Source organism: Nipponia nippon, unplaced genomic scaffold (genome assembly GCF_047370975.1).
Source record: "Nipponia nippon isolate SJK-2023a ecotype South Korea unplaced genomic scaffold, ASM4737097v1 scaffold_28, whole genome shotgun sequence".
Classification (NCBI taxonomy): domain Eukaryota; kingdom Metazoa; phylum Chordata; class Aves; order Pelecaniformes; family Threskiornithidae; genus Nipponia; species Nipponia nippon.
This window is the reverse complement of record NW_028262345.1, coordinates 4,438,619-4,450,662: the sequence shown is the minus strand read 5'-3', so window position 1 is coordinate 4,450,662 and position 12,044 is coordinate 4,438,619. Positions and strand designations below refer to the sequence as shown.

At 55.6% G+C, this 12,044-nt stretch overlaps 1 protein-coding gene across 1 annotated transcript in view; it reads left to right on the top strand.

Annotated features, from left to right (window-relative positions):
* Window positions 1-12,044, top strand: part of SORL1 (sortilin related receptor 1) — a 53,279-nt gene that overhangs the window by 10,577 nt on the left and 30,658 nt on the right. The window contains exons 2-14 of the mRNA XM_087763236.1: window positions 164-280; window positions 589-714; window positions 1,255-1,416; window positions 2,819-2,886; window positions 3,218-3,398; window positions 5,393-5,494; window positions 6,455-6,624; window positions 6,792-6,984; window positions 7,175-7,292; window positions 7,831-7,904; window positions 9,623-9,711; window positions 9,818-9,996; window positions 11,394-11,580. Coding sequence (XP_087619362.1) covers window positions 164-280; window positions 589-714; window positions 1,255-1,416; window positions 2,819-2,886; window positions 3,218-3,398; window positions 5,393-5,494; window positions 6,455-6,624; window positions 6,792-6,984; window positions 7,175-7,292; window positions 7,831-7,904; window positions 9,623-9,711; window positions 9,818-9,996; window positions 11,394-11,580 — 1,766 coding nt within the window. The remainder of the gene's footprint in view (window positions 1-163; window positions 281-588; window positions 715-1,254; window positions 1,417-2,818; window positions 2,887-3,217; window positions 3,399-5,392; window positions 5,495-6,454; window positions 6,625-6,791; window positions 6,985-7,174; window positions 7,293-7,830; window positions 7,905-9,622; window positions 9,712-9,817; window positions 9,997-11,393; window positions 11,581-12,044) is intronic.

Below are 12,044 nucleotides of genomic sequence, written 5' to 3'. Positions count from 1 at the left end.
TTTTCCTTTCCGGCCTGTTTAACTTCTGCCCATGGTTTGAACGAGTTTCCCCAGACTGCGCATTTCCGAGGAGGAGCGGTCCAAGCGGGTGTGGGCAGCTGCTCTCCGACTGTCCCTGCGGGCGAGGCTTTGGCTCATAGTGCCCTCTTCCTTGGCGTTGCAGGTCAGCCTCAACGATTCCCACAATCAGATGGTCGTTCACTGGGCGGGAGAGAAGAGCAACGTGATCGTGGCGTTGGCCAGAGACAGCCTGTCTTTGCTGGGTCCCAAAAACAGCGATGTAAGTAGTGCGACCTGGCGTTGTCCCGGGGCGCCTTCTCTGGTTCTGTGCCGGCGGCTGCTGAGCTACAGCCTGCCTTTCTCTCGTGCGCTGGGAAGATGAAAGAAAGGCCCGTGAGTTTCAGTTCAGAGGCAGAAAAAAAAATATGTTTAATATCCTCTGTGTTACCCCACGGGTTCGAGCCCTGAAAGGCTGGCTCGGGCAATCTCTAAGGCTTTCCTCTCCTGTAGTTTTCTGAACTTTTACCAAATCCGCCAGGAGGGAAACAAGAGCTTTGCGCTCTTCACGCTGGGGCTTCTCCTTTGCAGGTTTACGTGTCTTATGACTACGGGAAGAGTTTTAAGAAGATTTCGGAGAGGTTCAGCTTCAGCGGGGGGAACAGCAGCGAGGTGGCCATCGCCCAGTTCTACCACAGCCCGGCCGACAACAAGAGGGTGAGGATGCGGCAGCCGGCGCCCAGTGGGGCTCGTAGATGGGGCAGCGATGCTTAACGCCGCTGACAGCGTGAATGCGGCACGGCCCCCGGGCCAGGGGACCTGGGTGTGCGGCCGCCCGACCCGCATCCGTGGGTCACGCTGAAAACCTGCCTCTACACGGGCCGAGTGCCCACGCAGGCCTTTCCGCTGCAGCGGCCGGGAGGGACGAGCCCCTCCCGCAGGCAGGGACCGAAGGCCGTTTTTGCACGGTCCTCTCGCTTCCCAGGAGAGCCCCTCGGGCCATCCCGGGGGGTCCCTGGGGCAGAGACGGGATGTGCCGGGCACGCTGCCGTACCTCCTGTACAGCTCTGCGACGCTCAGGAGCATCGGAGCGTGGCAGGAGGGGGAGCGGCTGGGGCAGGCAAATTCCTCCCCTCCAGAGTTTGCCCTCCCAAAGGCTCCCCCAGGATGCCTGCCTTTCTTACGACTAGCCCAAGCTCTGCTCTGACCTCCTGGAAGCTGACCACCTGCTGTCCTTCTCGGTCCCTCTCTTCCCAGTATATCTTCGTGGACGCCTTCGTCCCGTACCTCTGGATCACCACCGACTTCTGCAACAATATTCAGGGCTTCTCGATTCCCTTCAGAGCAGCAGACCTCCTCCTGCACGGCAGGAACCCCAACCTCCTCCTGGGCTCCGACAGGTCTCATCCTAAAAAACAGGTGAACGCTTCTGTTTAGCCGGGAGGGCCAGCGTCCTGCACCCTGCTGTGGCATTCCCCTGGCCCGTTATGTGTCCCACAGCCCTTACGGCATGCCGAGAGCCACCCTGCCTCGTGCCGGCGCCGCATGGGCTCGTGCTTTGACCGTCCAGGGTGTCTGATCTTGGATTACTGTAGGCAGAGCTGTCCCAAATTGGCCAGGACACCCCTTTCCTTCAGAAACCAGGTCAGCCTGGTTTCTGACCTCTGGAGCGGTGAGGATATAGAACCTGCGGGATGGCTGCCTTAAATGCTTCCTTTCCTTCATTTATGCTGGTCCTTCATCCACACCGCTCCTGACCGTATCGATCTCCCCGACTAGCGTGGTCGTAACTCGCCGTGGAGCGCTGGCAGCTGAGGCAGGACTGACCTCTGCAGTATTTCATGCGGGCACGTGGTTTGGCTTTGGGTCTTGCATAACAAATTGCTTCTTGAAAACAAACGCTTTTTTTTTTCTCCTGGAGCTTCTGGGTAAAGTCGGTAAATAATTACAGCACTTTCAGATAGACACGGGCAGCATAAGCAAAACCTGGAGACGAAACAACCATCCCCCGACACGTGAACGGGGACAGTCGAGCAGGGTACGTGCACGGTCGTAGCAGGGTGCGTGCTGGACGCCGCCGGCGCCTTCCTGGGGGGCCAGAGCCGGCTGGGAGCGGTGCCTTCCCTGGGCAGGCTGCTGGACCGACTGTCGAGGCTGGAGTCTGGCTGGCCGTATCCGCGTACCTGCAAAAAAGAGGCAAAAATTGCAGCTCGGGTGCCACCGTAGCTCTTGGAAAAAGATGGGCAGGACTCAGGGACACGTGCCCTTCGAGGGACGGGATTAGCAGAGGAGCTGATGCGCCTGCGGGCTGGCGTGTTTATCGCCGCCGCTTTCGTTGGCGCACTGAAAGATGCTATCCCTCCTCTTGACCTTTGCCCTACTGATGCCCGCGGATCTGCAACAGCAGCGTGTTGCTGTGCTTGGGGTTGTAACGGCCTCCGAGGGGGAGGCGGCTCTGCCCAGATATTTACCCTTGCTAATGCGCTCCACGAGTACATTATAACAAGTTATTTTTTTTTCTGAGTTACTGTAAAAACCAGTAAAAAAAACCAACTGTAAAACTGGATCAACAGACAGTGGGAAATCCTTCTGGTAGGAAACTAAAGCACAATTTTTTCCCGTTCGGGTTATTCTCCTGCCGCTAGAAAGATTGCTGTTCGTTTGGGTAGCTGCCGCGTAAAGAGAAGTCAACAAAGTAGTTCACGGTTTTGCGACGGATGCGTGTCCGTCCTGCCTTTGCTGCCTGAGGTTGGGTCTCTGAAAGGGTTGGGTCTGTTTGGTTACCCAGTCCCGCTAGCATCTCTCACCTTTGTCGTTGCAGCTCTGGAAATCGGATGATTTCGGCCGGACCTGGATAATGATTCAGGAACACGTGAAGTCTTTTTCTTGGTACGTGTCGCGCTTGCGTGTTACGCCCAGCTCCCCTCTTCCCTCGCCTCGCTTGCTGCCCTGCGCAAACCAAGGACCCGGGTTACCAAAGCACGCTCCGGCCCCCTGCTCCCCTCGCCCAGCAGAGACCCTGCGCCACGGGGACGCGGCACTGCGATGTGACGGGAGAAAGCCGCCCACATGCACGCCCGGGGGTGCTCCACGTTCCCCCTGGTTCTTGCACGCCCACCCCGTCGCTTGAAAGGGCTCCCGCTCCTTGGTACCCGCTGCCTTCTGCACTGCTCTGTAAGCCCAGAAATAACACCACCACTGCCTTTTTTGTCCTTCCCAGGGGAGTTGAGCCCTACGATAAGCCGAATACAGTGTACATCGAGCGGCACGAGCCTTCTGGGGCTTCGACTGTCATTCGCAGCACCGATTTCTTTCAAAGCCGAGAAAATAAAGAAATAATCCTGGAAGACGTTGAAGACTTCCAGCTCAGGGACAAATACATGTTTGCAACAAAATCTGTGGTAAGCGTCACGCGAGCAATTCACCGCCGAGGGTGGCGGTCGACGCGCCGGTACAGTACCACCATGGCCCCAGCAGGCAGTAGCTCTGCTTTCAGCTGGGACCTGTGCCTAAAGCACGGCGAGAGCGTTTGCTAGGGACGACGCTACTCGCTGCTGTACCTTGCAGCCTTCGGACCTCGCGTTTAGCTTGTTGCGGCGGTGTCGCTCAGACTACCTGCAGCTGCCTTCCCTGCTCAATCTAGCGCTGCCGCGGACGAAGCAACGCCTACCGATGCCGCTCTCCCGGCGGAGCTCAGAGCGGCGGCGTTCCCGTACGCCTGCTTTCAGCAGGCTGGGCAAAAATAGGTCAGACTGCAAAGTGCTGGGTCCCAGGGAAAACCGCAGGATGCCTGGGAAGGCAGGCGAGGCGGGAGTGGCAGGGGAAGGGGGGATGTGGCTCGGCAGCTCAGTGGTTAGGAGGCCGCTTGTCAGAGAGGATTACCATCAAACATGGACTAGGTCCAAGTAGCCTGACGTGCTCCAGCCTGGTAAGAGCTGGATTTTCAGTTTGCTTTCCTTAGAAAAGAGGATGCGGGTAAGCAGCAGCCGTCTTTCGGTCCCTCTACAGCCCAGGCACGCTGTACTTTGTGAAGCTTTCACTGAGGGCAAGCCCTTTACAGATGATCAGAGGCACGACACCGGAGGGGTAGAGTCCTATTCCTTCTGGAAGTTAAGGAGCAGTTTTCTTTTTAGAAGATGCCAGCATTGCTTTTCCCCCTGCTGCTGCCATTGAGTCTGTTTTAAGAAGCAACCTTTGCCACTTAGGGTGACTCCTTGCAAAGCCACGTAGGGTTTCCTAGGCAGTAAGCCGCGAGCGTGTCGCCTCCGGCCACCCGAGCGCCCGCAGCGGTGTCCGATGCTGGCAGGGGACGTGTTTGCAGAGCACTTTCAGTTTCTCAGAAGTCTCTCTTGCAGGTAGTACAGCCTGCAACTCTTAGGGCCCATCCCCTTGGCGCTATGCCTGATCTGAAGCCTGGTGTGGTTTCCAGAAGACTTTATCTAGGCTCACTGTTGGTGTTGGGGTGAAGCCTGGGGGATGGTCCGTGTCCCTGCAGAGAAGCCACCGGGCTCAGGGAGCAGCGTCCTGAAAGGATGAGGCAGGTTTGAGTCGGGACCTTTCCAAGGACCAACTCAATTTGGGGGTTCTTCAGAGTTGTTTCTGCTTCTGGAGGACTCAGGAGTCACAGGGGCCACCGTCATGCCTTCTCCTACAGCTCTACTGGCTGGCGTTACACTAAACAACATTTAACTCGCCCATATTCCCTGCCGAGGCAAAGACCGATGGGAAACACAGAGGCTGGGAGGGAGGCCGGCCTGCTGCAAACCGCCGATTTGGAAATTATACCCCCAGGTCTGGAATCAGGCACTTGCGTCAAACCTCGGCCGCAGCAGGAGCGGTGCTGGGGAGCAGACAAGCTGGGTGGCGGAGGCACGGGGGACTCTGACTTCTGCTCCTCTCCGTGGGAGGCGCGGTTGCTTAGGGATACGGAGCCTGGGAAAATCAGGCCGCTTATTTTTGGAGCCTAAATCTGGGTTTAGGTTTGTACCGTTGGCATCCCGTATGAAATAAGCTGCCCCCAGCTTTTTACTTTTTTGGCTTCACACTGGTGCCTTTCATTTTGTGCAAATCGTTAAAAATAGGAAGGAAAGGACAGACGGCTCTGCAGAAAGAGGAAGAATTAAAACCAGCCTCCTTACCTCCACCCGACTGGCCAGAAAGGGCAGTTTCTCTCCTTGCCGAGCGCTGGCTGCGGCAATGTAAACCGTGAACGGGGAGCGCTGCTCCCCACCGTCAGCCCCAGGCAGCTGCCACGCTTTGCCCGCACGCAGGGAGGGCGAAGTCCCAGGCACGCGGTTTGTGGGTTTGCCCCAGTCTGCCTTTCGGCCACTGCTGGAGACGAGGGCGATGTCAGGGACGAGAGCTGCTCCTAACGTGTCCCTCTGCTCTGCCGCAGCGTTTGCTAGGCAGCTCGCAGCCACCTTCGGGCCAGCTCTGGGTTTCCTTCAACCGCAAGCCGATGCGCGTGGCACAGTTCGTAACCAAGCATCCGATTAAGGTAAGCGGTGATTTCCGAGAAGACCTCCTCTTTCCCTCCTTTGCCAAGGATGCCCTCAGATGTCAAACAGCAGTTCTCTGTGTTTCACCAGGCACTGCAGGAGTTGGAGCTGGGAAGGGACCTCCTATGACCCTGCTCGGGGGGGTTGGCTGAGCAAGAGCTCACATTAGGATGATCTTGTGGTTTACCTGATGGTGCTTTAGTGGTTCACGGCTCTGGAGTTCCCAGAGCACTGTGCAGGGCCGGTACCATCCTGGGTGTGAGGCGATCTGGAAAAGAGACAGCCACCGACTTCCTCCGGCACTGGTGATGGAGGCTGGCAGCAAAGCCCTGATACCCAGAGAGGGGCTGATCTCAGTGCTCCACACTTTGCCTCTGCTTTTGGGGACCGTACCTCTTCCCATGGCGCGGGGTGCTAGGTCGCCGAGCACGTGCTCGTTCCACCGGCATGGCCCGGAGCATCCATCTTCTCTGCAGGCAGAGGAAGCCTGGGGGGACGGCCAGGGTTTGCAAAGAGTCTGTGATCCGTGAACCAGACGTGCCCTGGTGTCCCCAGGCTGGCAGGGATGACAGAGAGCACGAGAAGTACGCTGGGCGTTTGGCAGAGCAGCGGGGCGTGCTCCCGGCTGCGAGATGCCCCCGGCCTCGATGGGGTCCCGTCATAGAGAGAGATGCGGCGCCGATGGGGCTTGGCACCCAACGCTGCTTCTGGGGTGCTTTGCCAGTGGGTTGTGCGGGGCGGAGGGCGAAGGATAGCGATCGCTGGAGGAGAAACGCAACAGAAAAAGCAGAGGGAAGATACCTGCTTGCCCAAGTGGAAAAAGTACAAATGGGTGGAGGGAAGACTTAACTTCCAGCTAGCTGAGAGGAAATGCTAAACCAGCCTTTAAACCTGTACATAAACCCTGCTTGTATGCCCACACGTATGAAGCCTGCTCGCCTGTCATTTACATCCCAAAGGAATTTTATGTTGCCGACGCCTCGGAGGACCAGGTATTTGTGTGCGTCAGCCACGATAACAACCGTACCAACCTCTACATCTCGGAGGCAGAAGGCCTGAAGTTCTCCCTGTCTTTAGAAAATGTGCTCTACTACAGCCCGGGAGGAGCTGGAAGTGACACCTTGGTCAGGTAATGTGGGATGCGCCTAATCGTCTGCAGTAAATTGGCCAAAGCCTTCGTAGTTTTTGGCTGCGTTTGATCAAAGCATCTTCCCGATCCCTGGGCTTGACAGGCCCCTGCTCCCCAGACCCAGGGAGGCTGCAATTCACTGATCCCACCTTTGCATTTCCTCACAGGTATTTTGCCAACGAGCCCTTTGCGGACTTCCATCGCGTCGAAGGCGTGCGGGGCGTCTACATCGCCACCTTGATCAACGGCTCCTTCAGCGAGGAGAACATGCGCTCCGTCATCACCTTTGACAAGGGGGGCACCTGGGAGCTGCTGCAGCCCCCGGCGCAGACGCGCTACGGGGAGCAGATAGACTGCGAGGTAGCGCGGGGCGGGAAGGGGCAGGGAGGTGACCGTGGGAAAAGCTCCGCGCAACAGAGGCTGAAACGGCAATCCTGCCGCGAGGGAGTCCCTCCTCGCCTTTCCAAGCAGAGAGGGCCGGACTAGGCGGGACGAGGGCATGGGCGAGCACGGGGCAAAGGTTTAATGCCGCTGTGTTTTGCTTTTCCAGTTTTCTCAGGGCTGCTCTCTCCACCTGGCCCAGCGCCTGAGCCAGCTGCTTAATTTCCAGCTGCGTAGGATGCCCATTCTCTCCAAGGAGTCGGCACCGGGGCTGATCATCGCCACCGGTACTGCTTTCCTTCCCACAGCCGCACAGGGGCTTGGGGCGCGTTGTTGTCAGGACGCAAAGAACTTGGCAGCGTCTAGTTTATACGTGCAGGTTACAAAAATGCAATTAAACTGTATGTTTTGCTGTCCCTTCTCCGCTGCAGTCCCCGTACAGTAATTACAGCATGTATATTTTACTGCAGCACAAAGACATGAGAAAACTTGCCCGCTTTATTCCGATCCTCTTTCCTGCCGCTATCCGCGTGAAGAGTTTCTTGAACATACAGAAATACCTGTTTGTCTCGCTCTTTTACTGAAGAAAACATTTGCACATTTTGTTTGATCATGTTTCTAGCCATAGTTTTTTACCCAGCTCCTTTTAAAACTTGTAATAGTCTAAACTACTTGCTTTTGAAGGGATTAGTTTCTAGTGTGAAGAATCAGCTCCTCAATCGTTGTCATTTTGCTCACAGATAAAAATAGGTTAGAGGTATCTGGCTTCATTATAAGCAATTACTTTGCATTCCTCAGGAAGAATAATTTCTCCCATTCTCCTAGGCTCCGTTGGCAAGAACATGGCAAGGAAAACCAACGTCTATGTCTCAAGCAGTGCCGGAGCAAGGTGGAGAGAGGTAAGGCCGCTCTTTTGCTTGCCAGCTTGGCCAAGGCAGCGGTGCAGCAGGTAGGACGTTGAAAGCTATGTCGATAAGTGGCGTGCAGCCTTCGGGCATTAAAGCTGACCTCCACGTACGCATCCAAGAGCTGTAGCTGGAAGGTGCTGAATGTCCCTTGAGACCAAGGCAAAAAGGCCTTTAGATGAAGGACCAAGCGTGGGTTGGCACGGAGATGAGCCTCGTGGTGAAAGCAGTGGGTTCAAACGCAGGAGAGTTTCCTTCTCTCTTTCTTTTCTTCAACTGGCAGGACTTGCCCCTGGCACGGGGCATCTGGCCCCTTTTAGACAGGACTGACTTTGTACGTGAGAGCGTCTGGAGCAGCTCTGGCATCTTCCAGAAAAATGGAATGTCGAACTCGGTTTATGGGGAGTTCGATGCTGTTTACTAAGCGGGTGTTCTGGTCTGCGGCAGTATTTGTGGTCTGCCTGCGCACTCTGCTGCGAGTGTAATATGCTATTTCAACATCTGCAAGCTATTTAATCCCGTGAATTAAATGGCCTCCTTTTCCTCCCGTAAGTGCTGCGCGGTCTGGGTTCATGTCTGGGCAGCGGCAGTGGGGACACGCCACAGGTCTGGCTGCTGCCAAAGCCGACGGTGGTTCAGAGGCTGGTCCCGGCTGAGAGCGGGCGCCTCCGAAATTCAGCTGGGGAGCGGCCGTGGGGACACGTCGTGTCTCCTTGCGGGAGCCTTGCAGCAAGACAGGAGCGCTCACGGCCAGGGAAAGCTATCCGAAAGCTGAGACTTTCAGGTGCCAACCTCCCCTGGCTCGCAGGCAGCTTTGCACTGAAGTGCAATTAAAACATGCCAAGGAAGCGTTGACCCACGGTTAACAATGCCGAGCTCCTGACTTATTCGGGCCCTTTGTATCGCGAGCAGAGGCGCGGAATGACCCAGCAGCGCGGTTCCTCGGCTGAGAAGCAGTAATACAACTCCTTCCTCTCGGCTTTGGCAAGCAGCAGGCTGAAAGGCTCATTGCTCTCCAGATCACTGGTATGGTCTCGCAGCACAGAAAAGAAAGAAACAATGCGTTCGGTGCCCTGCGCGAGAACGTCCCCAAGCGCGTTAGCATGTACTATGAGCAGAGTCAGGCACGTACAAGCTCTCCGTTTTCATCCTGAGCTGCGCTGGGCTCCCCAGGTAGGAAAGCAAAGGTGATTTTGTGTTGGTGGTCGCTAGAGCTGGAGGGGAGCGTGACATACAAGTTTCTTTCTACGGGGTGGATTTTTGCATGCCACAGCCCCGTTTCTCTTTGAGCGTTCAAAAAACCATACAGCCTGAAAACCAACACTTATCTGCGGTCCTAGGAAGACCTCGCAGACGTGACAAAGAGTTGCAGACTGAGAGGTGGGGAGCGATTAACTCTGGCTTCACATAAGGGCGCTTTGTCCATTAAATCTTTCCCTGCGCACGGCATGGGAGGAGGAGAGTCCGGGGCGCAGTGCCGCTCTTAAACACAGCTATACATCTAGAGAAATAGGGCTGGCTGCTCTTGACAGCAGATGTCGGCCCATAAACACTTGACTCTGTGGTGCCTCCAGATACTTGCCTCAGCCCAGATGACCCGAAACGTTAGCACGGGTCAGGCGGCATTTTCTGACAAAGGATGCTTTCCAGCCAAGCTTTTCGCTTAATTCAGCACAGCTCTGATGCACCCCTCGGCACCGTTTCTCTTCCAGGCGCTGTCTGGACCCCACTATTACACCTGGGGCGACCACGGTGGCATTCTGGTGGCCATCGCGCAAGGCACCGAGACCGACCAGCTCAAGTAAGTGGCAGGGCAGGGGCATTGCCGCTAGGGCTCGGGCTGGGAGACAGTGCCCTGCGGCGGGCAGGACCTGCCCCTGGCAGCTCTCCCCGTCCTCTTTGTCCAGGTACAGCACAAATGAAGGGGAAACGTGGAAAACGTTCACTTTCTCAGAGAAGCCGGTGTTTGTGTATGGCCTGCTTACCGAGCCCGGGGAGAAAAGCACCATATTCACCATCTTCGGCTCGTACAAAGAGAATGGCCACAGCTGGCTGATACTGCAGATCAACACCACTGACGTGCTGGGTAAGGGGACGGGCGACAGAGCCGTCGCTGATGCTGGTCGTGCAGGCGGGAGAGCCGTCCTGTCTCCACCCAGCCGCTTTGCAGGTTACGCACGCTAATAAACCCTCGCCTGAAACCAGTCGGTTCCCGCACCGCACAGCCTGCCCCAAGCAGCCCTGTGGGTGCAAGTGAGATTTTGCCATACCGTCTCCGGGGACCTGAGACCGAGGAGGGGGTGCGGGAGAGGTTTTCAGAAGCCCAAATCAACCTAGAGACCTCAGGCTATGAACCAAGCTGTTTAGTCATCTAAGGCACCTAGAGTCCCACTGACAGGCACGGGAAGTTGGGTGCCTACATACGAATCAGGCACAGAGAAAACCTTTGTTGCTCTTGCCCTCTGTCCTGTTTTCCAAAAGACGCCATAGAGAGATGCCGTCAAGTCCTGTTAGCAGCAGACCGACCCTGCTGCCCCGGCCGTCCCACGGGAGCCGGGGGAGAGAGGGCATCGGCTGCGGTAGCACCGTCTGCGTTCAGGTGCCCTGTCCCTTGCGTCTCATGTCCGTGTGGACCCGGCTGCTGAAGGCGTTCGTGTCCTTTGCCCTCTCCCCATCCCTCCTCCCTCCTCGCTGAGGGATTTGTTGAAAAGGAAAGGGGAAAAAAAAAAACAAAAACCAACCTTCTGAAGCCTTGTGCCTATGAATGTTTTATAGCCCATTTCAGCTTTGATTGCGAGGCAGCATTTTAATCAAAGAGCAGTTAAACCCAGCAGAGGAATTTGCTTGACTAAAATTTATAACTGATTCCCTTGATGTTTTGTTAGAAACAGATCTGTTTGGTAACCAGAACAACTTCATTTAAATGAGGCATTGCAAATTCACTGTCACCGCGACAGAGCTGCTTGTTGCCTCCTGTCACCAAGTGCTGCTGCACATTCTGAGCTGAAATGCTTTGCCTTTTCTTTCAGGCCAGGGCTAGAGCCTTGCAATCAGGGGGAAACCGCTCATTTTGTGCCAGAGAAGGGCAGGGAGAGGAAAGGGGCAACAGGCGTTATCGTGGTGCATGGGTGGGTGGCAGCACGCCTTGCTCTTTCTCCGAGCATCCTGGGTCTTGGTGCCACTAGCCATGGCAAGAAGCCAAGCTTAATGCAGCCTCCTGAGAAGCAGGGCTGGCTGCTCGGAGCCTGCGGCTCCCCCCGAGAGGTCTTTCGCACCTCCTCTGAGAGCGAGGCTCTCTGCGTGTCCCCGGAGTGCAGCGCAGCGCTGGCGCAGGACGCGGTACCGCGCTTTGCGCGTCCTTGCCGGGCACGCATCGGCAGCCGGGACAGAGGGACACCTGTGGCTCTCTTGCTTTTAAACCCTCGGTCTGGGTTGCAGCAAGGGCTGTGCCTTTCTTTACCCCAACCTTGTTGCTTCTCTTAGGGGTCCCTTGCACAGAGAACGACTACAAACTGTGGTCACCCTCCGACGAGCGAGGCAATGAATGCTTACTAGGGCATAAAACCGTTTTCAAAAGGAGGACTCCTCATGCGACCTGTTTCAACGGGGAAGATTTTGACAGGCCTGTCATGGTCTCCAACTGCTCTTGTACAAGGGAAGACTTTGAATGGTAAATGCCGATTAATTTCTTCCAGTCTGGATTGTAAGTCTGAGATAAGTATCTGTGACCAATTGCTCAAAGTGAACAAACATCCAATTTACTTAGCTCTTTGTATCGCTGCTTGATTTTATAGCAAAGAGAAAACTAAATAGACTGAAAACATCCTTTCATTAATAACAGGGCATGAGAGTTAATGTCTTTAGAGCCTTTTGGGAGCCTCTGAAAGGTTCTATCGAAGAGGAAAGTATCGTGACTCCATCACCTTCTTTCAGATGATGGCGGACAATTTCCCATCATACATAGAGATCCTCTGCTAAAATGCTTCGTGACCCTTCAGCCGCAGGGATGCAACTGGCCCTGCTATACCATTTTTCTCTGCAATTTGCACTTTACTGACACTGCACAGCTCTCCAGATTAGGAAACACTCTGGCAATCTGATGCAAATGTTTGGGCTTAGTAAGTGAACTGTTTT